The sequence below is a fragment of the Rhamphochromis sp. 'chilingali' genome (genome assembly GCF_963969265.1).
Source record: "Rhamphochromis sp. 'chilingali' genome assembly, chromosome: 10".
NCBI lineage: Eukaryota > Metazoa > Chordata > Actinopteri > Cichliformes > Cichlidae > Rhamphochromis > Rhamphochromis sp. 'chilingali'.
This window is the reverse complement of record NC_137937.1, coordinates 39,037,169-39,063,146: the sequence shown is the minus strand read 5'-3', so window position 1 is coordinate 39,063,146 and position 25,978 is coordinate 39,037,169. Positions and strand designations below refer to the sequence as shown.

Sequence of the window (25,978 nt, the reverse complement as noted above, 5' to 3'; positions counted from 1 at the left end):
TACTGAAGAAGTGTTTTAGAGCATTTTCCTTAACAATTAGATTTAGAAAACTTTTTGTTCCGTTGCTCCATTATATTTGGTTTAACTCTGCCATTGCCGGTCCCAAGCCCAGATGAGAAAGAAGGAGGGTTGGGCTAGCAACCCCACCCTGTAAAAACTCCAATTGCTACGGAAACAGCAAGTGAATCTCATCATCGACTGAATCAGGGCAAAGATGATCGGCAACCCTTAATGACGGCAGTGGAGAAAAGCCCTCGGGTCATCCACTGCCCGATGCGTCGACCAATTTTCGACCCAAAAGAAACTACTCGTTATGGAATATGGAATGTACAGACTCTGTACCAAACAGGTAAATTGGCCCAGCTTCTATATGAATTTGACTCGTACCGTATGGACATCTTGGGCATCTCAGAAATGCGATGGGCAGGAAGCGGGAAGATGGTTAGTGATGGAAAGATGGTGCTCTACTCTGGCTATGCCCAAGATCATGCACGCGGCGTGGGCTTCATCCTCTCGCGATGTGCAACAACATCATTGCTGGCCTGGAAGCCCATTTCACATGCCTAATCTTGGCTCGTTTCCAAGCTAGGCATGTGAAAGTTACAATTCTTCAAGTATATGCTCCAACAGAAGAGGCTGATAATACTGACAAGGATGGTTTCTATGCGATGCTCCAGGATGCCATTGACAACTCCCCGCGTCATGATTTGCTGATTGTGGGCGGAGATTTCAACGCGCAAATAAGCAGTAACCGGGACGGCCTGGAATCGACTATCGGCCCGTTTGGAATTGCAACAATGACAAATGAAAACGGTGGGCGGCTGATCTCGTTCTGTGCGGCAAACCGGCCGACCATCAAGAACACCTTCTTCGGCCACAAGCGGATACACAAGGCGACGTAGAAGCCCCCCGGTGGCGGATATACAAGCAAGATCGACTACATCTGCATATCATCCCGCTGGGCATCCACCATTAGCGATGTTAGAGTGTGGCATGGAGCCGACATTGACTCTGATCACTACCTGCTAATTGCCAAATGTAAACTTCACCTGAAGCGCCTCCAACCACGACTGCAGCGGCCAAGTCCTTTTAGCATTCAACGCCTAAAAGACGCAAATACGGCAGCGGAATTTCAACTCGAATTGAGAAACCGCTTCCAGCTCCTTGCTGCGGAAGGAATTAACAACGAAAATCCAGATACACTCTGGGATGAGCTAAAAGAGGCTGTGGTCGGTGCAGCAGAATCGAAGATTGGTCGCCGACGGGGCGGCTTTAAGGAGCGCTGGATCTCCGACCGTTCATGGAAACTTATACACTCAACAAAAATATAAACGCAACACCTTTGTTACTGCTCCCATTCCCCATGGGATGGACGTAGAGACCTAAAATTCATTCCAGATACACAATATAACCATCCCTCCCAAACAGTGGTCACAAATCAGTCCAAATGTGTGGTAGTGGGCACATCTGCTATATTGAGATAATCCATCCCACCTCACAGGTGTGCCACATCAGGATGCTGATCTGACATCATGAGTAGTGCACAGGTGTACCTCAGACTGCCCACAACAAAAGGCCACCCTGGAATGTGCAGTTTTTTGTGCTATTGGGGGTCTGGGGACCCAGAACCGGTCAGTATCTGGTGTGACCACCATTTGCCTCATGCAGTGCAACACATCGTCGCATGGAGTCTATCAGATTGTCAATTGTGGCCTGTGGAATGTTGGTCCACTCCACTTCAATGGCTGTGCGAGGTTGTTGGATATTCGTGGGAACTGGTACACGCTGTCGTATACGCCGGTCAAGCACATCCCGAACATGCTCAATGGGTGACATGTCCGGTGAGTATGCTGGCCATGCAAGAACTGGGACATTCTCAGCTGCCATCTGCCCTGAACAATGTGAACCATGATTCATCCGTGAAGCGCACACCTCTCCAACATGCCAGACGCCATCGAATGTGAGCATTTGCCCACACAAGTCTGTTACGGCGACGAGCTGGAGTCAGGTCAAGACCCCGATGAGGACGACGGGCATGCAGTTGAGCGTCCCTGAGACGGTTTCTGACAGTTTGTGCAGAAATTGTTTGGTTGTGCAAACCAATTGTTCCAGCAGCTGTCTGGGTGGCTGGTCTCAGACGATCTTGGAGGTGAACCTGCTGGATGTGGAGGTCCTGGGCTGGTGTGGTTACACGAGGTCTGCGGTTGTGAGGCCGGTTGGATGTGCTGCCATATTCTCTGAAACGCCTGTGGAGACGGCTTATGGTTGAGAAATGAACATTCAATGCACGGGCGACAGATCTGGTTGACATTCCTGCTGTCAGCATGCCAGTTGCACGCTCCCTCATTGCTTGTGGCATCTGTGGCATTTTGCTGTGAGACAAAACTGCACATTCCAGGGTGGCCTTTTGTTGTGGGCAGTCTGAGGTACACCTGTGCACTACTCATGATGTCAGATCAGCATCCTGATGTGGCACACCTGTGAGGTGGGATGGATTATCTCAATGTGGCAGATGTGCCCACTACCACACATTTGGACTGATTTGTGACCACTGTTTGGGAGGGATGGTTATATTGTGTATCTGGAATGAATTTTAGGTCTCTACGTCCATCCCATGGGGAATGGGAGCAGTAACAAAGGTGTTGCGTTTATATTTTTGTTGAGTGTAGATCAACGTCGCTTGGCAAAGTCAGTTCGGGACCAGGTGGCCTCTGACCCACATGCTTCTGCAGACCAGCGTGAGAGGGCCATGGCCACCTACCAAGACCTTGCCCGACAGGTCAAACGCAGCTGCCGGCGTGACAAGCGTGAATGGATCGAAGCTAAAGGCATCAAAGCCCAAGAAGCAGCCGATCGGAACGATACCCGAACCTTATATCGCATTGTACGAGATCAAACTGGGGCTCGTGGTGGCCGCGGTGTTCCAATCCAAGACAAAAATGGACGTGTCCTCCTTACTGCAGCTGAACAAGACCAACGATGGGTCGAACACTTCCGCGATACTCTGACCCAACCTGCCACCCCAACGGTTCGAGGCCGAAAACCTGGCACCTTCCATGGATCTTCTTCCTGTCGATATCGGACAAATCAGCATCACTGAAGTCAAGACCGCGATCCGACTCCTCAGAAATCCTCGCCGAAATGCTGAAGCATCTTGAAGCCGCCCTTACAAGACTCCTAAACGCCTGCTGGTCAACATCACATGTACCCGATGATTGGACAAAAGCCACCATCATCAAACTTCCAAAAAAAGGTGATTTGGGTGACTGTAACAACTGGCGGGGCATCACGTTGCTGTCGGTACCCGGGAAAGTGTTTTGCCTCGCTCTTCTGAATCGGCTACGACACGCAGTGAACGAACGATTGCGAGAAGAGCAGGCTGGGTTTCGGAGTGGCCGGCCATGCGTCGAGCAAATCTTCACCCTCCGCATGATCATTGAACAAACATTGGAATACCAAAGGAAGATTTCTATTAATTTTATTGACTTCAAGAAGGCTTTTGACAACGTCCACCGGCCGCCTCTATGGGCTATCCTACGCCACTATGGAGTCCCTCAGCAGTTTGTAGATGCCTTTCGTTGTCTCTACTCCAACTCCCGTTGCTGCGTCCGGACGGAGGGCAGCTGCACAGATTTCTTCAAGATCAATACTGGCGTCCGACAAGGATGCGTGCTATCCCCTTTCCTCTTCCTGTTGGTAATTGACTTCATCATGCGACGATCAGTTGATCAAGCTGGCATCGGTGTGCCTTGGCATGAAGCGCGTAATCTCACTGACTTGGACTTCGCAGATGACATCGCCCTGTTGGGCTCGACTCAGGAAGACCTCCAAAAGTTGACCGCGGTTTTACGGTAGGATTAACGTAGCTATGTCTGTTTTAGTCTAAGTGCCTTTTGTGTAGATGAACTGCTGGACTTCCAGACCAGCAGGTTTAGGGAAGGTCTGTTTGATGTGGGGAAAATTCCTCCCCTTTGTATGGCTTCACTGTGTTATTTAGGGTGAACCATCTAGGGTGTGGGGGAGACTACCCTCTTTATGACCAAGGATGTTCCTCCTGTCCTTTTATGTTATCAGCAGGATCACACACACACATGCACACACACACACACCCACACACAAGTACACCTCCACATTCCAATGTAAGGAACAAACGCTCACTGAAGCATATAAATAAACACCAGGGCAGTCCTCAGTGCGAGTCTCAGTTCTGGAGGCCGCCCTTGCTAGCAAGAAGTTCTATGTGCTTCTCTTCTCTGAGTCTCTACTGAAGAAGTGTTTTAGAGTATATCTCTTAACACTCTGATTGGGTTAGACCACGATAGGGGCATAATGTGTGTCTGTTGTTGATCACACGGAGACTTTCATAGTTGCGGAGACTTGAGACAATGATCCAAGTACAGAGTCCTGAGGGACCCCATGCCCCACTGCACAGGTCTCGGAGAGATCATTATTAAAACTAACAGTCTGAGACCTCCCAGACAGGTAGGATCTCAGCCATAATAAAACATCTCCTGTAACTCCAATAAAATGTTCAAGCCTATCAATTCAATTCAATTCAATTTTATTTATATAGCGCCAAATCACAACAAAAGTCGCCTCAAGGCGCTTCATAGATACAGAGAAAAACCCAACAATCAAATGACCCCCTATGAGCAAGCACCAATAAAATACAGTGACCCACAGTGTCAAACGCAGCACTTAGCAGTAATAAAACTGAAGTGCGATCATTGTCTGCATTTGTGGAACCACGCTCAGGGAGGGGCGGGGCCATCTGCTGTGATTGGTTGGGAGAAGGAAGACAGGATGAAGACATGCTATGGAAGAGAGACAGAGATTAAAAGCAGATAGGATTCAATGGAGAGAGGTTTGTTAACACATAGTGAGTGAAGAAGAAACACCCAGTGCATCATGGGAATCCCCGGCAGCCTACGTCTATTGCAGCATAACTAAGGGAGGATTCAGGGTCACCTGGTCCAGCCCTAACTATATGCTTTAGCAAAAGGGAAAGTTTGAAGCCTAATCTTGAAAGTAGAGATAGTGTCTGTCTCCTGAATCCAAACTGGAAGCTGGTTCCACAGAAGAGGGGCCTGAAAACTGAAGGCTCTGCCTCCCATTCTACTTTTAAATACTCTAGGAACAACAAGTAGGCCTGCAGAGCGAGAGCGAAGTGCTCTAATAGGGTGATATGGTACTACAAGGTCATTAAGATAAGATGGGGCCTGATTATTTAAGACCTTGTATGTGAGGAGCAGGATTTTGAATTCAATTCTGGATTTAACAGGAAGCCAATGAAGGGAAGCCAAAACAGGAGAAATCTGCTCTCTCTTTCTAGTCCCTGTCAGGACTCTTGCTGCAGCATTTTGGATCAGCTGAAGGCTTTTCAGGGAGTTTTTAGGACATCCTGATAATAATGAATTACAGTCGTCCAGCCTGGAAGTAATAAATGCATGAACTAGTTTTTCAGCGTCACTCTGAGACAGGATATTTCTAATTTTAGAGATGTTGCACAAATGGAAGAACGCAGTCTTACATATTTGTTTAATATGTGCGTTGAAGGACATGTCCTGGGCCCTGTTTCAGGAAGCCGGTTTAGTGGAAAAACTGAGTAAGTATACCCTGAGTTAACGAAAACTCTGGTTTTTCGGTTTCACAAAGCGAGTTCAGCTGAAGCCTGAGTGAGTCACTATGACGACACACGCCGTGAAGCTAACCTGCTCCCTAGCAGGTTTACTACAACTAACCCTGACTGTCTCCGCCCCTTTGTCGGAAACCTGACAGTAGGAAGTGTCAGACATGGCGTGCCCCGTCCTTGAAGAGCCAGTAGATCGTGAAGCCCAAATTCTCTGCAGAGCTCTCCGCCGGGAGAGAGTGATCAGAGCGCGTTTGGACATTTTATCATTTCCTGATGAGTTTCTGTGCGAACGTTACCGTTTTTCAGCACAATCTATAATTTATTTGAATAACATCCTCAGGCCATATATTACGCATGTGACACATCGCGGACATTCTCTCAGTTCTGTACATATTATTTGTATCGCACTCCGTTTCTTTGCAAACGGGAGCTTTCTGTATAATATTGGTGACGCTGAGCACGTTTCCAAGGCTACCGTCTGTCGGGCAGTCAGGAATGTTACAGTTGCACTGAAACGTCTCCTGTACTCGTTTGTGGTGTTCCCCGGTCATAGACCCACAAGATTTATCAAAGAGGGATGCCACAAAATTGCAGGTATCAAGGTGACCAAAACGTAATGTATGATGTGGTGATACTTGGACTACTACTTAAATTTTACATTTATTTTCAGGGTTCCCAGGCGTGATTGGCTGTACAGATGGCACTCACATTCCAATCATTGCTCCTTCAGTAAATGAAGGAGACTATGTGAACAGGAAGTCTTTCCACAGCATTAATGTACAGGTACATAGTTCCCTGTAGCATTTCAAACTAACAAATTATTTCATTATAGTAATGGATGCTAATTTGTGTTCTCTGCACTGTGAAGATCATATGTGATGCTGCCAACATTATCACAAATGTGGAAGCCAAGTGGCCAGGCTCTGTCCATGACTCACAAATATTCCGTGAATGTACACTGAGCACAAAATTTGGACATGGTGAGTTGAAAATACTTTAAAATATATAAAGACCAATTGCTTCAGGGACATTTGAACTGAAGTGTACCCTTCTGTCTTAGGAGAGTTCACTGGCTACTTGCTTGGTGATAGGGGGTATCCATGTTTACCCTATTTGCTTACCCCTTACCCTGACCCTGAACCGGGCCCACAGCAGCGATATAATCTGGCTAATTGCAGGACAAGAGCCAGAATTGAAATGACTATCGGAATGCTTAAGGCCCGGTTCCAGTGCCTGCAAAGACTCAGGGTCACCCCAGAAAGGGCATGTGACATTATTGTGGCATGTGTGATTCTTCACAACATTGCCACAATTAGAGGAGAACACTGTCCTTCTGAACCAAACATCAGCAGTGATCCAAACCATGAACATCCTGACCCTCCCACGGACATACAAGATGGAAGAGCAGTCAGAGACACCATATGTCACAATCATTTCTTTTGACCCATCACCTCAACATGTTGAAAGAAGAATAAACAGATTTTTTGTTCAACTGGCTTTATTGGTCGCCTGTATTTCCTGTACACAAAGTATTAAAAGATGTAAACCTCATAAAGTGTCTCTGTTGCTTCCTCCTCTGTAACAGCTGTCAATGTTTCTTCATTATTTTCCTGTAGTAAAGAAATAAACAACATTGCTGTTCTACTGTAAACTCATATAATCTGTGGAGTATTACTCACAACTGCATGTTGGTCTGGCTCAACAGGAGGCTGCACCAGATGCAGTACACCATCACCATCAACTGATAGAATATGAGGTTTATACAGGTCACTTATAACTTACAAGGGACCAAATGGCAATTAACAAACATACCAATCACCTTACACTTCATTGTCATTATGCTCTCAAAGACAACCAAGGCTGAGGGAAGGCAAAATCAGTAGGAAAATAACTTCACTACAAAATAATCCATTATGGTAAAGAGTTTATCAAATGAATGAGCAGCACTGCAAAGGTGACTGTGAAGAAAGGATGTATGCACATCATGTATTATTTTGAATTTACCCCTTATGTAGGCACTTGTGTCTTGCGGGGTTATTGACTCAGAGGATGTCCCCGCAGAGATGCCTTCGGCCACAGGGCGCCCACTGTTTTGGCTGAGGGCCAACTGCTCAGCCTCTGTGAGTGGTGGTGGTGGAGGACCCCCACCTGTTTTTCGGGCCTCCGCTTTTTTTCTGTTGGCTATAACGGGCCACATTTGAGCATACAGAGTAAGCAAATATGTACTTGTAATGTGCTCAGATAATTTCAATAAGTGCTTACAGAAAGAAAATTAATGTAGCCTCTAACTGCAATTGATTTACATCGGACAAACAGACCAAGCACTATGGCTCATGATACAATTACACCTTACCTGTTTGGACTATATTTTTATATTTCATTTTTACTTGCTGCCAGGAACGTTTGGGGCCTGTTGGGTTGCACCTGCGCTCACATCACGTCACAAAATAAAATGTATGAAATAAAAAATAAAATAACATATGATAAAATAACGTGTTAAATGGGTGGAAATCCCTCGATCAATGTTTATATTAACACTCACGCATTGACTCTGTCGGCTATGTTTTGCCATGCATGCTCCCTTTCTTTTGCAGCTGTGGCTGTGTTACTTTTTTCCGTGGAATTTGCATGTTATCGGCATATACTGCCATCAGAATTTCGGCCTCAAGCGCTGTGAAATACATTGACCGCGCCTTCTTTCCCTCTGTCTCCATGGTGACTCGCTTAATCTGTGCTCCGCTTATCAGGGCTTTATGTATCCTCGTCCGCGCGCTTCACTTGGGGTTGACGCAACTCCGCGTTGATTGAACTAATTGTTATCAGCCTTTCTGAAACCGAATATTCCGAGTTGGACAGTTCGGGGTTACTCAACCCTGAGTATCGTTTTTCACTCTGAGTTTTCTAAACCGGCTTCCTGAAACAGGGCCCCGGTCAAACATGACTCCAAGGTTCCTCACAGCGTTACTGGAGGCCAAGGTAATGCCATCCAGAGTAAGAATCTGCTTAGATACCATATTTCTAAGATTTTCAGGGCCGAGTACAATAACCAAGTTTCAAGTTTTATTGTCATAAACAGTGTAGCCACATTTATCCATAATGAAATTCTTTGGCTCGTGCTCCTCAGCTTTACATGAGCATATAGAGAGTGTGCAGTTATATTGAGAAGAAAATAACAGAAAATAGCAGTGGTAGTAATAAAATAATAATAATAATAATAACAATAAAAAGAAGAAGTATTAAAAAGTATTAAATATTAGAGAATTTAGTTGATATTTACAAGTTTGTGCAAGAGTATCTCAGGTTGTACAAAGTTCTGCAATGAGCATTTAAGTAGCATTTGTTGAAGTGACAGTGTACAGTGTGTAGTGGTGTGTATGGGATGTCAGCAGTTCAAAGGTCTGATGGCTTGTGGGTAAAAACTGTCCGTGTCTGGTAGTGTGGGTCTGGATGCTCCTGAACCGCCTGCCGGACAGCAGGAGTGTGAAAAGTCTGTGGCTGGGATCAGAGAGGATCCGCTGTGTCTTCCTCATGCAGCGCTGTCTGCAGAGATCCTGCATGGCTGCCAGTTCAGTCCTGGTGATGCGCTGATCTCACCGCCCTCTGCAGAGCTTTGCAGTCCAGAGCATTACAGCTGCCGTACCAGGTGGTGATGCAGCCAGTCAGAATACTTTCAATGGGGCATCGATAGAAGTTTGTAAGTATTCTGGGGTTCATGCTGAATCTTCTCAGGTGCCGCAGGAAGAAGAGCTGCTATCTTGCTGCTTTTGTGATCACACCAACATGGTGTGACCAGCTCAGATCCTCGCTGATGTTGATGCCTAGGAATCTGAAGCAGCTGACTCTCTCCACCTCTGCTCCTTCGATGTGGATGGGGGTGTGGCCTCCTCTCTGCAGTCTCCTGTAATCCACACAGAGCTCCTTGGTTTTGCTGACGTTAAGCAGCAGGTTGTTGTCGCGGCACCGTGATGTCAGGGCTCTCACCTCTGCCCTGTATGCCGTCTCATCTCCATCAGAAATGCAGCCGATGATGGTGGTGTCGTCTGCAAATTTGATGATGGTGTTGGAGCTGTGTGTTGCTGTACAGTCGTGGGTGAACAGGGTGTACAGCAGGGGGCTGAGCACACATCCCTGGGGGGCACCTGTGCTGAGTGTGAGTGTGGATGAGGTGATGTCTGTCAGGAAGTCCAGGATCCAGCTGCACAGGGAGGAGCTAAAGTTCAGGTCACGGAGTTTCATAACGAGTCTGGGTGGTATGATGGTGTTGAAGGCGGAGCTATAGTCTATGAACAGCATCCGCACACATGTGTTTTTCTGGTCCAGGTGAGAGAGGGCAGCGTGAAGTGCTACTGCTATTGCATCGTCTGTAGATCTGTTGGGCCTGTAGGCAAACTGGAGCGCATCAAGTGAAGCAGGGATTAAAGATGTGATGTGAGCTTTGACTATGCGCTCAAAGCACTTCATGGCAATGGAGGTGAATGCTACTGGGCGACAGTCATTTAGGCAGCTCACATTAGTTTTCTTAGGGACAGGGATGATGGTGGTCCTCTTAAAACATTTGGGACAGTAGACTGGAGCAGGGAAAGGATAAAAATGTCTGTGAAGACATCTGCCAGCTCGTGGGCTTTGAAAACACGACCTGGAGTGTTGTCTGATCCAGGAGCTTTCTGAGTGTTTACTTTCCTGAAGTATTTACACACGACTGCCTGAGATATCTGAAGAGGGCAGCTGTCCTCTTCCAGCAAAAACTCCTGAGATAGATGTTTATCAAAGCGTGCATAGAAGGTGTTGAGATCATCAGGTGGAGAAGCCGTTGCCTCCCTCACTCTCCTGCTGTTTCCCTTGTAGTCTGTGATGGTCTTCAGACCGCTCCACATGCTCCTGATGTTGGAGTAGCCGTAGCAGAGTTCCACCTTTCCTTTGTACTGTCCCTTGGCCGTCTTTATTGCTTTCCTGAGTGCATACCGGGATGTTTTGTATTCACCTGGGTCTCCGGATTTAAAGCCTGCAGTCCTCTGAGCGCTGCACGGACCTCTCCGTTAACCCACGGCTTTTGGTTGGGGTAAGTTTGTACAACAGCCCGCGGTACGGCGTCATTGATGCATTTATGAATAAAGTCCGTTACGCGTCATGGGCTGGCAGTGTTGGGACTAACGCGTTATTAAGTAACGCGTTACAGTAACTACGTTATTATTGTGGTAACGAGCACGGTAACTAGTTATTATGCCAAAATCAGGAACGCGTTAGTCGTTACTGGGATTTAGATAGGCTCGTTACTCGTTACTTCGTGTGGTGGCTATCGCGGAGCTTCCACAGATTCAGTAACATTAGCAAGTGGTGGAGGCCAGCAGGTGGATGAAGGAAAGCAACACGTTCTCGGGCTGGAGAAAGGGGACGCAGAAGGAAAAGAGACCCGAGGCGGCCGCCGGTCCAAGTGTGAACTGAACTTCAGGTAAGAAGTTATGACCTGCAGTCTCTCTGGGTCAGATATGAACCAGGTTTAGGTGGAGTTTATTTTCGTTGTGCTGACTTTTTCCGTACTGCGTGCTAGCTAGCATGACGGAGTTTCTATACAGCTGGGTGGTGCTATGAAGTTAATGATGTTGAACTTTATTTTGTTCATAAGTTATTAGAGTTGCCAACCGTCCCGTCTGGTATTCAGAGAAAATATTACGCGTTTCTTATTGAAGTGAAAAGGAACAGTTTGTCCCGGACTTCAGCTACAATGGAAAAGGCACAAAGCTGGAGTTATTCTGTGTTTACGCTGCACAGCTGCCTCTTCTTCTCTCATTCTCCCCCCTCCCTCTCCTGTTTATACTTCAATCATGAAAACTGATCAATGATCAGCTGATCGGCTCTCTTGTTTGTTTATCGCCCACTTTGCGCCAGAAAGAGGAAACCAGCAGATGTCGCGCTAAACAACAGCAGCACGTTTAAGCTTGATCAGCTGTTGTTAGAATTTAATATTAATTTCTAGTATCAGCTGATGTTTGCTGGAGCCACAGCTGCAAAAAAGCTGCTGGTCATGCACTGAAAAAAAGGGATTGGCCAGCTCTTGGATTTACGTAATCATCTTGCGTGTATTTAACACAATTGCCTCATGCTTTAAAGTTAAGTGTAACTACATAGTGTAGAAACTACATGATATGCAGAGAGGCTAGATTAAATTGTTCATATCATGTTCAAGTGAAGTAAGTCAATAATATATCAATGTTAAATCCCGCGACACTGCACGGGTTTCAGACTCGCGCTCTTTAGATTGTGGTTTCAGGAAGGCATCCATCTCAGTCAAGTCGAGCAGCCACCTCTACTTTCTTTAGTATACCAAAAAAAGTAAATTGGGTGGTTGTTACATTAAAAAAGTCTAACTTGTAATTTGAACACCATAATTTCATGTTTCTATGAACGTAATTAAATCATGAAGAATCTGTACGAAATTCAACAACTTAATTTGTTCTTGTTGAGACGACATGATACAATCTAGTAAGAGTGGTTAGTTGCTGAACTCATGAAATTCACAAGATCACACAAGATTTCAAACTGCAGGAAAATCACTGGAGTTATAAGAGGCAGACAACTACACACGCACCACATGCATGCTATTGCTATTTATTGTGTATTATTACAAAAACAAAACAATTCTGCATCAAATACAGGAAATCATAGCTTTCCTACGTTTCCTAGATTGTTGGCATGGTGGTTAGTGCTGTTGCTTCACAGTAAGAAGGTCCTGTGTTCAAATCCACATTCTGGCTAGTTTGCAGGTTTCTCTCTGGGTATTCTGGTTTCCTCCCGCAGTTAAAACTCATGCAGTTACTGGAGTTAGGGTAAACTGGTAATTCTAAGTTATCTGTGAATGTAAGTGTAAATGGTTGTTTGTTTCTATGTGATAGACTGGTCAGCTGTCCAGGGTGTACCATGCCTTGTAACCTATCACTTCAGGGTTATTTCCCAGCCCTCCTGCAACCAGGATAAAGATAGAAGGATGGTAGTTGTTGAAGACCTATTCACTTTTTATGGTAACCAGGATCTAGACTTTGTTGAACATTATGTAATATGAAGACAGCATGTAGTATTTAAGTGACCAAGTAGTATTGGGGTAAAAGTTATTGAATAGTGTTGAAATAAAATGACAAAATTGTGAAGGATTAAAATATTCCAGGAGCTCAACTTACTTCATCTGAACATGTTTCAATCGCGTTTTACGAACACAAAATGCACAGGTTTACTGAATATGAAAAAGTTGTGTTGATTTAACTCAGTTGTTTAAGTTTCTGCCAAAGCAAAACATTTGTGTGCAACCAATGTCCACTATTGAATCAAGTAAATCCAACATAGCCTTTTTTTCAGTGTGATATGGTTTGGTTATCTGGTGAGAGGGAAACATGAAGATGAAACCGGGACATGTCCTTACTGAATCATCAGAGCTGAACAGGTGATGGAGAAACAGGTTTACCTTTTAGGTGACATGAATGAGTTGAAGGGAAGTTATGAACTGTTTCTGAGAGACAAATAACACCAGGGTCCTTTTTTATGTAGCTGACAGCTGGTAACTGTGCAGGTGCGGATCTAGCAAAGTGTTGCCAGGGGGCCAGGTAGGGCATTAACAGGGAGAGGGGGGCACAAAGAAATACTTTTCTTTCTTATTCTCATTTAAAATGTCTCGCTTTTAAAAAATAATTATCTGAATCTTACAACAAACGATTGATAGATTGATGCATATATACCATCAGAACAGTGCACATCACTGTCACAACAGTGTTTGTTTTCATTCAAAGGCTTTATGATTTTTCCTATAATGGCGGCCGGTCTCTAGTCAAAATGCCCGGGCCAATTTTTTTCTGTCCCAGTCCAGCCCTGTATGCAGCTCACCTGCAGTCTGGTGTTACCCACATCTTCCTATTCAGAAGGCAGAATTTCTGAGTTCTGAGTACAATCGAAAGCACCACGACTGCAGTTTTTGTGTTGGATGTAAAAGGCGCACATGACGCTGTGACGTAGGCTAGAATCATGGCAGCAGTCAACGACGGTCCAGGCGTGGGATTTCTCTCGTGGAAATATGCACATTATCTTTTCCTGTCTATTGGTAGGTGGCACAGTGCACTGTGGCAAGTAAGCAAGCTAGAAGACTGGCAAAGTTATGGAAGCAACACATTAACAAGAGAATTCTGAGTAAAACCAAAGTTACTTTCCCTAGTAACTAGTTACTCTGAAAGTAACGAGTAACTTGAAGTAACTGAGTTACTTTTGAGAGAAGTAACTAGTAATGTAACTAAGTTACTATTTTAAAGTAACTTACCCAACACTGTGGGCTGGTCGCTTTTCAGCTTCTGCCTATAGGCTGGCAACAGCAGAACTGAGGAGTGATCTGATTTGCCGAAGGCCGGCCGGGGACGGGCTTTGCAGGCATGTGCGTATGGAGCGTAAACGTGGTCTAAGATGTTATCACCACACGTTGGAAAGTTTACGTGCTGGTAAAACTTCAGCAGAACTTTCTTCATGTTGGCTTTATTAAAGTCACCAGCCACGATAAAAGCAGCCTCCGGGTGTAACGTTTCCTGCCAGTCGATAATGTCAAACAGTTCGTCTAGTGCCCGTGTGGTTTCAGCGTGGGGGGGGGGGAATGTAAACAGAGGTACAGAATACTGCTGTAAACTCCCTGGGCAGATAAAAGGGTCTGCATCTGATCATAAGGTGTTCAAAATCAGGAGAGCACCCCGACGAAACTATCTGTACAACAGTGCACCATCGTTTGTTGGTCATTACGCACACACCACCTCCCCTACATTTACCCGAGTCCTTTGTTCTGTCCTGGTGGTGAATGGAGAGCTCCTCAGACGTTGTAGTACTTACTGTCCCTTTGGAAAGTTATCCTGGCCCTTAGTTCATCCAGTTTGTTTTCCAAGGACTGGACCTTAGCTAGAAGAATGCTGGGAAGCAGGGTGCAATGTTGTCTTTTCCTCAGCCTGACCAGAATCCCGGCTCTTTTTCCCCTTTTTCCAGTGTTTCTTCTTCCCAGGTAGCCAAGGTGAGTCACCACCATTCACAAAAAAGTTGGTTTGTGAAGGTCCGGATTGCGAGTTTTGTCGAATGTCCAGGAGGGTTTGTCTGCTGTAGGTGATAAAAGCATCACAGGTTGAAAATAAACTAAGAAATAACATAACTAGCATAAGAAAAACGCGGAGTTGAGGAGGACAGCGAGCGACGGCAGCCATCTGCAAAGTTTGATCTGAATGAAGAAGCAGAAAGTTAGCGGCCATCCAGGTCTTTATGTCTTTAAGACATTCCTGCAGTTTAACTCGTTGGTGTGTGTTATCTGGCTTCATGGACAGATAGAGCTGGGTGTCATCTGCATAGCAGTGTAAATGTATGCTATGTCTTCTAATGATGCTGCCTAAGGGAAGCATGTATAATGTAAACAGAATTGGTCCTAGCACTGAACCCTGTGGAACTCCATAATTAACCTCAGTGTGTGAAGAGCACTCTCCATTTACATGCACAAACTGGAGTCTATTAGATAGATATGATACAAACCACTGCAGTGCAGTACCTGTAATACCTACAGCATGTTCTAATCACTCTAATAGGATATTATGGTCGACAGTATCGAACGCTGCACTGAGGTCTAGCAGGACAAGCACAGAGATGAGTCCACTGTCAGAGGCCATAAGAAGATCATTTGTAACCTTCACTAAAGCTGTTTCTGTGCTGTGATGAGCTCTGAAACCTGACTGAAACTCTTCAAATAAACCTCTGCAGATGATCTGTTAGCTGTTTGACAACTACTCTTTCAAGGATGTTTGATATAAAGGAAGGTTGGAGATCGGCCTATAATTAGCTAAGACTGCTGGGTCTAGAGATGCTTTTTGAGTAAAGGTTTAACTACAGCCAGCTTGAAGGCCTGTGGTACATAGCTGATCATTAGAGATAGGTTGACAGGATGAGCTCATACTGTTTAGGTGGTGTTGATTGGCTGTTGTTTCCCTCATCACTTCCTGTTGAGGGAGTTGGTTGTGGCTGTGTTTCTCCTTCTGTTTAGCGAGCTCCACCTGCACCGCTGACAGACACCTGGCACACACACACACACACACACACACGGTTTAACGTGTTTCTACCAATCACATGTCTCCGAGCACTCAGATGGGTCGTACCTGTCAGCGTGCTTCCGCCTGGCCTCCAGGTGTTTACATTGCTCTTGCAGGCTCCTCCTCTCTTCCCTCCTCCTGTTTAGCTCCTCCTGCACCTCCTGCACATAAACCATAGACCATCATGAGCATCCACCCATCGTCTGACCTGTTCAAGGTCAGCTGACTCAGAGTGAGGTATCAGCTCCTCTTCCTCCTCACACATCAGCACACTATGGTGCTCCCTGACCTGCAGCTCTGTTTGCTGTCGGCTTTTCTCTCGGAGACACAACTCGGCCTCTCTCCTGCGGGACTCCACTTTCTGCATCAGCTCGGCAAGGTGTGACCTCACCTGAGTGCTGAGAGAGTCCAGATGCCCCTGAGCCTCCACACAGTCAGACAGCAGGTCAGCGAGTCTGCACACACACACACACACACACACACACACACACACACACACACACACACACAGCTGAAGTTTATATGGAGACACCTGACAAAATACAACAGCCACCTCTTCACAGTAAAAACTTCCTGTCTCCTTCACAGTAAAAGCCTCCTTACATGTCTCTGGCTGTTTGTATTTCCCTGTCGAGCTGTTGGAGCTCCTCCTCTCTGCTCCTCAGCTCCTCCTCCACCTGCCTGAGCATCTGCCCTTCCTCCTTCCTCATCCTCCTCAGCTGCTCCACCTCTTCCTGCAACTCCCTGTGTGATGAAGATGGTGGCGATGATGAAAATATCCACCCTGATCTTTGAGGTCATGGTTGGAGCCAGGAAACTTTACCTGGCACGCTGTTTGTCCTCCCCTCTGAGCCGCAGCACAGCGGCGTCTCGCTGAGCTTCGCTGGCCTGGAGGACACACGAGGACGGAGCGGGAAGGGTCGAGGTTAGAGCGGCGAGCGCGTCATCAGTTATTAAAGAAACTGATCCAAGCTCATGTTTTTCTCTCTTTTTAGTCGTTTTGGTGATTGACCATAAAATTATTAATGAATAGTTTTGTCAATAAAACTGATCTAAAAAGATTCAGTCTCAGGGTGACGAGACGCTGAGCCTGGATCTGCTGGACGTTTCCTCCTGTTAAAAGGAGTTCGTCCTCCCCACAGTCACCAAGTGCTGCTCACAGTGAATCGTGTGATTGTTGAGCTTTTCTGTAATATTGTGGGTTCGCCAGAGTATAACACACCACCGTGTGTGTGTGTGTGTGTGTGTGTGTGTGTGTATACCTGGACTCTGCTGGTGTGTATGCAGCTCTGAGCCTCCAGCAGTTTCCTGTCGGCCTCTCGCAGCTCCGCTCGTCTCTTCAGCAGAGTTTTCTCCACACACTCCACCTCATCACACAGCTTCATGACACTCCTGCACACGCACACAGGCACACGCACACGCACACACACAGGCACACAGGCACACAGGCACACGCACATGCACACATCAAATAACCTGAATGAGTTTTGGTAACAGCCTGTAAAAATCAGAAGCCTCAGCAGAGGTGAACATCCTGATTTCTCTGTATTTATTCGTTAATAATTTTGATGTTCACATCTTTGATTAACTGTTTCATCACTGACATCTTCCTGAGGTCCAGGATTCATTTCTGAGCCCAACACTTTGAACTTTTTAAAACTCCACCAAGCCGATGAGGATAAGATTCAAACCCACGATTAGCAGGCCATCGCCTTAACCACTCGGCCACCTCGTCCCTGCATGAGCGTGTCCCTGTGGAGGACACAGCAGGACTTCATGTAGACATAATGAGTCCATCTGCTGGATCGTCCTTTCTGCTGTCGGGGCTTCAGCTCCTCTCAGCGTTGATCCTAAACCCTGATCCCAGAGCAGTGTGTATCCATGTCTGTGTGTTACCTGTGCTGTCTCAGTGTGTGTCGCAGCTCTCTGGTTTCCAGTTGTAGCCTCTTCTTCGCTGCTTCACTGTGGTCACACACACACCTGCCTCCCTGCAGACACACACACTGTTATCAGTTCAGTATCAGACCGGCGTGAGGTTTGAAGCAGCTGAGCTACATTTAAATTTATTTTGATGATTTCAAACACGTCATCAGACTGAAGCGATTCTGTGGATTCATTTACACCCTCCAACCTAAAGAGGGCGACAGTGCACTTCAGCACAAGCTGTCACCCATATGTAACCTTCTGATTGCACACCAGCTCAAACGTTTCAGCACTGACAGCGAATCAGACAGTGCACGCCTATCACCACCTCACACGTCCTTACTGTCGTCTTCCCCGCAGAGCTCTTTGTTTAGTTCACAGTGATCTGTGATGTGATGAGTAGCACTGTGTAGGAAGACTCACACTGAGTGCAGCATGCACAAACCACCGTCCCCCATCCTCAGCACCGGTCCCAGTCCTGCTTCTCACCCGGTCCAGCTTTAGCCTGCGAGCCTCAGATGGCTCGGCCTTGGGGGATCGCAGGTCTTGGTCCCAGTGAGCGTCTCCGTCCACAGATTCCTGAGAGGAAGTCAAACACAGCAGGCCTCCTTCTAAGCGATTAAAGGTATTCACGGAAAATCTCAGAGTCTAAAAACGGCGTAAAAACCTCAAAAGATGAAACAAAACCAAACAGAAGGTGAGAAAACCTGACGACAGCCGGACTGTCGTGTAAAAACAGCACCCCCTGGAGGTTTGTTAGTTGCATCACATATAAAAGTGTGTGTGTATGTGTGCGCGCACCTGTGTGTGCAGCAGCTGGTTCAGCGCTCTCAGCAGTTCGATGGTGAATTTCAGCTGTTCCACAGTCAGCTGGTCGATGTTGTGCGTGGACCTGCTGAGCTGCCGTAACTTCCTGTTGAGGTGGCCGAGGCTCCTCTGGTGGGCGTCGCTCTGTGAGCGCAGCTGGGGCACAGAACAGGAAGTGTCAGAATGAGATTAGAGATCGTCTGACGCAATTTTGTTTTAGGGTCATGTGTTTGTTCACCTGCAGCAGTTTAAATAAAGCTCATCCAAAGATCATCCTGATGATGACCTCAAACAGACCGAGTGGAAACTCATTTACAGACAAAGGTGGATTTCAAAATAAAAGTCTTTCATCATCTGCAGAAATGAAAAAAATAACCTGGTTATGACGAAGGACGCCATAAATAAAAACTCTGCGTCAAGACGTTCAAGGAGGAAACAGATCAGACAACTGCAAGCTAACTGTTGTCTGCTCTAACAAAGCCAGCATCACTCGGGAGTCAGGACATCCTGAAGCTCGTAACTCTGAACCACCCTGACAAGGATGGGAGTCAAACCCACGTGTGCAGAGCACAAAGGACTGGCGGTTCATTGGCTTCAGCTCTCAGCCACCTCCTCCATGCCGCAAGGCGGGCTGAGATGGGCTGCTGACCGAGTGCTGAGCCTGCGGGCTGTTAGCGCAGATGTTGCAGTGCTCTCTCTCAGCATGAGCGAGCCGGTGGGTGATAGATGGACTCTACATGTCTTATATTTCACGCTGCAGCCTTGTTGTTGAAACAGTGATGAAGTTTGTGCTGCAGCTGCAGAAGATCACAGGAAACTCGCACTCTTGCAGCTCTGCAGTGTCGTGGACTCGAGACTCTCGGGTTTGGAGGACACGGCAGGTTTGGATGGGCAGTAAACAGCTGCACACATTCGACTCACGGTGCTGCTGAACCCGACTGCCCTCTGAGACTCCAACGGCTCCTTGAGGAAAGCTCTGCAGCTGGACAGGATATCTCCAGTCTGCCGGAGCAGGCGGGCATCGAGCACACTGCCATCAGAGCTCAGACTCAGCATGAGGTGAAGCCAGAGTCCCTGTACCAGGTGGCCGAGAGGTTAAGGCGATTGACTGCTAATCCATTGTGCTCTTTACCAAATGGACCATCCCAGCCTTGCCGTAATGGTCTATTTGATTCACCTTTACTTTTATTGTTTATTTTCTTTTATTTTCACTTGCTACACACGGGACAGACATGACTGGGGAGAAAGTAAAACAGCGGAGAAGAGGGACGGGGATAAAGGGCAAAAAACAAAAAACAACAAAACAAACAGCCAAAAGATACAAATATGGATCACCTGGATCACCTGTTGAGAAAGAAAAAAGAAAACAAGCAGAAGAGAACAAGAGTAATAGAATAAACAACATCACAATGATATATGGGAATATGACAGTAAATACTAAATATTAAACATTATTGTGCAGCACATAAGATCAACAGAACACAGTGTGCTTTGAGGTAGGAGCCAAAAAGGGTGTAGTTTGTGGGTGTGATCACCCGTGTGTACACCTGTGAGCATGGACGCGCTTGTTTTTAAAAGGTTCCTTCATGTAATGATCTGCTAGAGGGTGTGGGGGGGCCACAGCCCCGTCCTCCAGGGCATGAAGCAGGTATGGAGGAGATCAAAACTCCAGACATCCAGAGGCCCCCAGAACACAAGAGACCAAGGAAGACCAACAGAGGGGCAGCCGCGCCACTGTCCCAGTAAGAGCTGAGGAGAGTCCCAGATGAGGGTTCACTCAGCAGCCGCGGAGCAGAAGCCGGGGGGAGTTGCAGTGACGCGCCCGTGAGCTCCGCCGGCAGCCAGCTGCGCCTGAGTGACCGAGCCCCAGGCCGAGAGGCCGAGGGCACCCCACCTCCGAAGTGGCCCGAGCGAGCCCCAGGCTCCAGGCCCCCATAAGCGGCCGCCAAGGAGTGAGCCGGTGTGTGACGCCCATCCCCAGATACAAAGAACCACCAACGCACCGATGTCTGAGGGAGTCCGCCACTGGCAGGGGAAGTGGTAGTGGGGGGAGATAGGCCTCCAAACCTTGGAGGGCCTGAGATGTCCCCAGAGAGGTGGCGTCTGACACCCAACCTGACATATAGACACAGACATACAGGCACACACAGACACAAACATCCATGCCCCCCCCGCCAAAACAATAAACGTGAGAGTCGTCAGCTGATGTCTTGATGTTGGAAGGAGCTGTTTTTGTGATACCCACCAGACTGTTCTGCAGGAGTCTGTGCCTGCTCTGACTCCTCTGCACCTCCTCCTCTGGCTCCTCAAAGGGCTCCACCTGGTCCCGGTCCAGCCGGGCTTCCGGCCGGGCCTGCGGTCTGCTCATGTGTTCCTGGCTGTGCTTGTGAGCCATGGTGGTCCTGGTCTGCTGGATGGTCCCAGAGCACTGATGCCAGCATCTGGACAGTGTGAGGTTAGGCCTGACGGGACGAGAAGTCAGAGGTCAGCTAGAGGAATTCATATAAAAAGCACACGAACAGCCGAGGTGGGCTGGATTTGGATCAGAACTGTGAGCTGAGAATGAAAACACGCTCACATCTTTAGATTTATTCCAGCTTTTATTTCACAATCACAACACATGGAAGTTTGTATTTATATGAACTCTTTTTGTAGTTTTATTTAGACATCATTTATTCACTTTATAGTTAACTACGTGGCTTCTTAAATGTCATTAGAGAATTATTTATGATTTATTACTATTTCTGGATGCATCGTCGATCATCCAGGTAAGAAAAATCCCCCAAAGTTGAATGAGTTGCTGTTAACCACGCCCCTTTCTTCCTCCTGTCTCACCGTGGTCATGTGACCCGCTCACTCTCATGTCGCAGTGAGCTGACAGCATCATCCACGCCTCACTGCGATGATCAAAAGACACAAAAATCAGGACTGAAGACTCTATTGTTGTTTTTATTCCAGAGTTTATTTTTATATTTCTGACTTGATTTAATTTTTTATTTCCTTCTCCGACGTCCTTTCTTTATGACTTATTTCTACACAACGTTGTTTTCCTCAGCAGGATGCAGACACGCTGATGTCTCCATGCTGAACTCCATAAAACTCACTCAAGCCGACGAGGATGGGATTCGAACCCACGCGTGCAGAGCACAATGGATTAGCAGTCCATCGCCTTAACCACTCGGCCACCTCGTCTGTGTGAAGCCTGATCGCGCACACGCTCAGCGTACTGTGAGTATGAAACAGCTCAGAGCGCTGTCTGAGACACGTGACGTGAGGCTGACGTCCAAATCTGAACTGCAGACATCGTGTTTGATGCTCGAGGATCAGCTGGAGAGGACGATCCAGCAGATGGACTCATTATGTCTTCATGAAGTCATGCTGTCCTCCACAGAGACACGCTTGTGCAGGGACGATGTGGCCAAGTGGTTAAGGCGATGGACTGCTAAGCCCATCGTCGTCGATTCAAATCCCATTCTCGTCGACTTGGTTAAGTTTTAAGGAGTTCAGCATAAAGACATCAGTGTGTCTGCAGCCTGCTGACAGTCTTTCAACACCTCGTCATCCTCCATCTTCTCTTCTTTATCTCCCCCAATTCTTGCCTTTCTGCGCTCCTGGGGTTGTGTCCACTTCTTTGTTCTGCTCAACTTCGGGTTTCAGCCTCAAGGCCTGGATCCTGCCTGGGCCTCGAGCTTGCCTGAAGCCGGGCTGTTTGTAGCAAGCACAGGGATGCATCGTTTTGGGTCCACATCTCTAGTCTCAGACTGCAGCCCCACAAAGCCATTGTAATCAAACTTTTTGAGGTACAAATGTATTCGTAAAGCTGATGCTGATGAAAACAACGTTGTGTAGAAATAGGTCGCAGCGGTCCTCACAGCGAGGCATGGATGATGCTGTTAGCTCACTGCGGTGTGAGCAGGTCACATGACCACGGTGACAAAGCAGGAAGAAACACCGACCTGCTCGCCTCAGACCGGGATTCATCTTCCTGCCGCTCCTCCGCTGGACCTGAGAGCTGAGCCGGAAGTCTGTGGACGTCTTCCTGCAGACAGACGAGAGCCCTGCTTCACCTCTGTGTCTGATGTGTGGGCATCATCAGTATTACCAATATCTGATCAATACGAGCCCACGTCCAGTTACATCAGAGCAGGACTGGAGACAAGACAAGACTGTGTGAGTGTGTGTGTGAGTGTATGCTTGTTTGTGTTCAATTGTCAGACTCAGACTGATGTTGTTGTCTTGTTGGGGAGGTTACCTGATGAAGCGTGCAGGCTCACCTGTCTGTAAAAGCATGTATGAAACACACCTGAGCTCTGGGCTGATTTAATGAAGACGTGATCACAGGTCACATGACTCAGAGGCTGTTTAGGCTGAAATCCTGCTGCTCTGCTCTGAGTGACCTGCAGACATTCACGTACCTGTCCCAGCGGCACCTTCTGGCTTAGCTCCTCCCTCAGTTGCTGAAGCTCCACCTCCAGCTGTGCCTGGTGTCTGTTGCTTTGCACTTGTCTCTCCCTGAGAGCCTGCACCTCCATCCTGAGTGCAAACAGCTCCCCCTGCTGGACAGACATGCTCTGAAACACAGACAGACCCTCAGGCAGTCAGGTGGGCGTGTTAAACAGTGACACCTGCAAAATAACACACTCACCTGTGTGTGAGACCTGGCCAAGTCCTCCAGCTGTGTGCAGTGCCTCTGAGCTTCCTCCAGGTGGAGCTGCAGACTCAGATTTTCAGCCTGCAGAGTGTGTACCTGCTGCTGAGAGCAATGAGCCTGAAACACACACACACTCTTCATTTACCAGATTCATCAGTAGTTAGACTGCACATGTTCATGACCGCAGGAGGTAAAAATGAAGTCAGGGTGGAAAACCTGCGTTATCTCTGATGGCCACCAGATGGCGACACTTCCTGTTCTATAGAAGTATGAGAAACCAGCCTTCTGAACTCTGACCTCTGCCAACAGTTTGATACAAAGTCAAATTCAATCTTTACATTTTGATCATGTGACTTCAATCTGCATGCTGATTGGCTAATGACTTCTAGTTACTCGTCTTTTTAGTCAGATCCGCCCCTCCACATCACATCTGCTAGTTTGCAACCAAGATGGCACTGGAGGAAACGTTAACCTGAGGGCTTCAGAAACCAGTGAGCCACGTGACGGCGTCAGCCTCGCTTCCTCGTGAGCATGCTTTTATTCATCGCAGCTCTTGGGTGAATAAGCCAGCAGAGGGCGTGCTGTGGGTGCAGCTGGGCCATCGACCATTAAGTAAGCATATGGATCGGCGGCACAGCAGGGGGCTCTGACACTGTCCTCTGTGAACGGACGCAGTGGACCATTTTGTATTAGCGTTCTGCCAATGTGTGCTGATTGGTCGGTTAGGACAGGATGCCATCCTTCGATGGCGCTCATCAGACAGACATCAGGAGGTTGTGATGGCTGCAGGTGATGCTACCAGGGGGCAGCTGCTCGCCTCACACCCCAAATCAAAGTGGAAGGTACCGTAAAGTGTTTTGATGCATTCTCAATCATCCAGGTAAGTAAATAAAATCCAAAAGTTGATTCTGTTCATCTGGACGTAGCGTTTTGTGGGAGAAACGTTTTGTCATCATCCAGGTGACTTTTTCTGTCTCAGCTGACTGCAGTTTTCAATCTTATAAACAGGACATTTGCATAATGACTGAAACCCACTGAAGGAACAATGGGCTGGGAGGTCAGTTCATTCATCATGATTATGCAAATTCTCATGACCATTGATCAGCAACCACTGTTGGCTGTAGCTCAGGTGGTAGAGCAGGTCATCTACTGATCGGAAGGTTGGTGGTTCGATTCCCGGCTTCCCCTAGTCTGCATGCCAAATATCCTTGGGCAAGATACTAACCCGAAATTGCTCTCCGATGCATTCATTGGAGTATGAATGTGTGTGAATGTCAGTTGTGTGAATGGGTGAATGCACAAGTTGTGTAAAGCGCTTTGAGTGCTCAGAAGAGTGGAAAAGCGCTATATAAGAACCAGTCCATTTACCATGAGTACCTTTCACAGACAGTTGGGGAATGGCTGCAATCACAGCATTGTAAGATGGTGACAGATGTACCCTTAGGCCCCCTCCTCGATTCAGAGATGGTCTTTCCCTTTTCACATAAATGAAAGGGAAAGACTCCGCCCTCAAACCAGCGTTCCTCCCTGTCCAGGATGTGAACATCCTCATCACTGAAAGAGTGTCCACTGGCCTGTAGGTGTAAATAGACTGCAGAGTCCTGGCCTGACGAGGCGGCTCTTCTGTGTTGTAGCCAGAGGTTGTTTGGTTTCCCCGATGTATAAATCCTGCCAATCCTCCTGCACTTAACAGCGTACACTATGTTACTCTGTTTGTGTCGGGGACCCGATCCTGGACCCGTTTTTGGCGCAGCGTGTTTTGGGGTTTAAAAGCCACAGAGACCCGGTGTTTAGAAAAAATGCATCTCAGTTGCTCCGATACTCCTGACACGTACGGGATCACTACAGGTTTTCGGCTGGACAGCGGTTGTCCTTCTCTCCTGGATCTACTGGAGCTTTCTTTAGGAGCCTTTCCAGCTTTGACAAAAGTCCAGCTGGGATAACCACATTTACTCAGGGCCTTCTTGATGTTCTTCTGCCTCCCTGGCTGCTGTGTCAGTGGGGATGGTGTTCGCTCAGTGTTGTAGCGTCCTGATGACACCCAGTTTGTGCTCCGGTGGATGATGAGAGTCAAACCTTAAATACTGATCTGTATGTGTAGGTTTACACGTCAGCTTTTAGATGTCCCCCATTACTGATGGAAATCTCACAGTCTAAGAAGGCTAACCTGCTACTTTTCATATCCTCCCTGGTGAATTTGATGTGTCGGTCCACCGAGTTAATGTCATCTGTGAAATGTGGTGCGTCCTGAGATTTGATTTTCACCCAGGTGTCATCCACATACCTGAACCAATGAATTGGTGGTGTTCCAGGGTAGGATAGTAAAGCCCTGTTTTCAATTCAATTCAATTTTATTTATGCAGCGCCAAATCACAACAACAGTCGCCTCAAGGCGCTTTATATTGTACAGTAGACCCTAAAATAATAGATACAGAGAAAAACCCAACAATCATATGACCCGCTATAAGCAAGCACTTTGGCGACAGTCGGAAGAAAAAACTCCCTTTTAACAGGAAGAAACCAGGCTCAGGGAGGGGCGGGGCCATCTGCTGTGATTGGTTGGGGTGAGAGAAGGAAGACAGGATAAAGACATGCTGTGGAAGAGAGACAGAGGTTAATAACAGATATGATTCAGTGCAGAGAGGTCTGTTAATACATAGTGAGTGAGAAAGGTGACTGGAAAGGAAAAGCTCAATGCATCATGGGAATCCCCGGCAGCCTACGTCTATTGCAGCATAACTAAGGGAGGATTCAGGGTCACCTGGTCCAGCCCTAACTATATGCTTTAGCAAAAAGGAAAGTTTGAAGCCTAATCTTGAAAGTAGAGATAGTGTCTGTCTCCTGAATCCAAACTGGAAGCTGGTTCCACCAAAAAGGGGCCTG

The 25,978-nt window shown here is 47.2% G+C and overlaps 1 protein-coding gene across 9 annotated transcripts in view; it reads right to left on the bottom strand.

Moving 5' to 3' along the window:
• LOC308404249 (uncharacterized protein) overlaps nt 1–25,978 on the bottom strand; it is a 42,862-nt gene that overhangs the window by 7,423 nt on the left and 9,461 nt on the right. Inside the window, exons 4-18 of one of the 9 annotated variants that reach the window (XM_080894204.1) lie at nt 23,090–23,212; nt 22,860–23,015; nt 22,401–22,483; nt 20,690–20,906; nt 18,439–18,600; nt 18,061–18,216; nt 17,611–17,717; nt 16,977–17,106; nt 16,538–16,602; nt 16,318–16,458; nt 16,004–16,169; nt 15,781–15,875; nt 13,929–15,697; nt 7,637–7,813; nt 2,666–7,242 (exon numbers count right to left, since the gene is read on the bottom strand). In XM_080894204.1, the coding sequence (XP_080750330.1) occupies nt 15,508–15,697; nt 15,781–15,875; nt 16,004–16,169; nt 16,318–16,458; nt 16,538–16,602; nt 16,977–17,106; nt 17,611–17,717; nt 18,061–18,216; nt 18,439–18,600; nt 20,690–20,906; nt 22,401–22,483; nt 22,860–23,015; nt 23,090–23,212 (1,791 nt within the window). In that variant the 3' untranslated portion in view covers nt 2,666–7,242; nt 7,637–7,813; nt 13,929–15,507. Of the gene's footprint in view, nt 1–2,665; nt 7,814–11,882; nt 15,698–15,780; nt 15,876–16,003; nt 16,170–16,317; nt 16,459–16,537; nt 16,603–16,976; nt 17,107–17,610; nt 17,718–18,060; nt 18,217–18,438; nt 18,601–20,689; nt 20,907–22,400; nt 22,484–22,859; nt 23,016–23,089; nt 23,213–25,978 lie in introns of those variants that run through there. The other 8 variants (XM_080894202.1, XM_080894207.1, XM_080894201.1 and 5 more) reach the window with 8 other exon arrangements.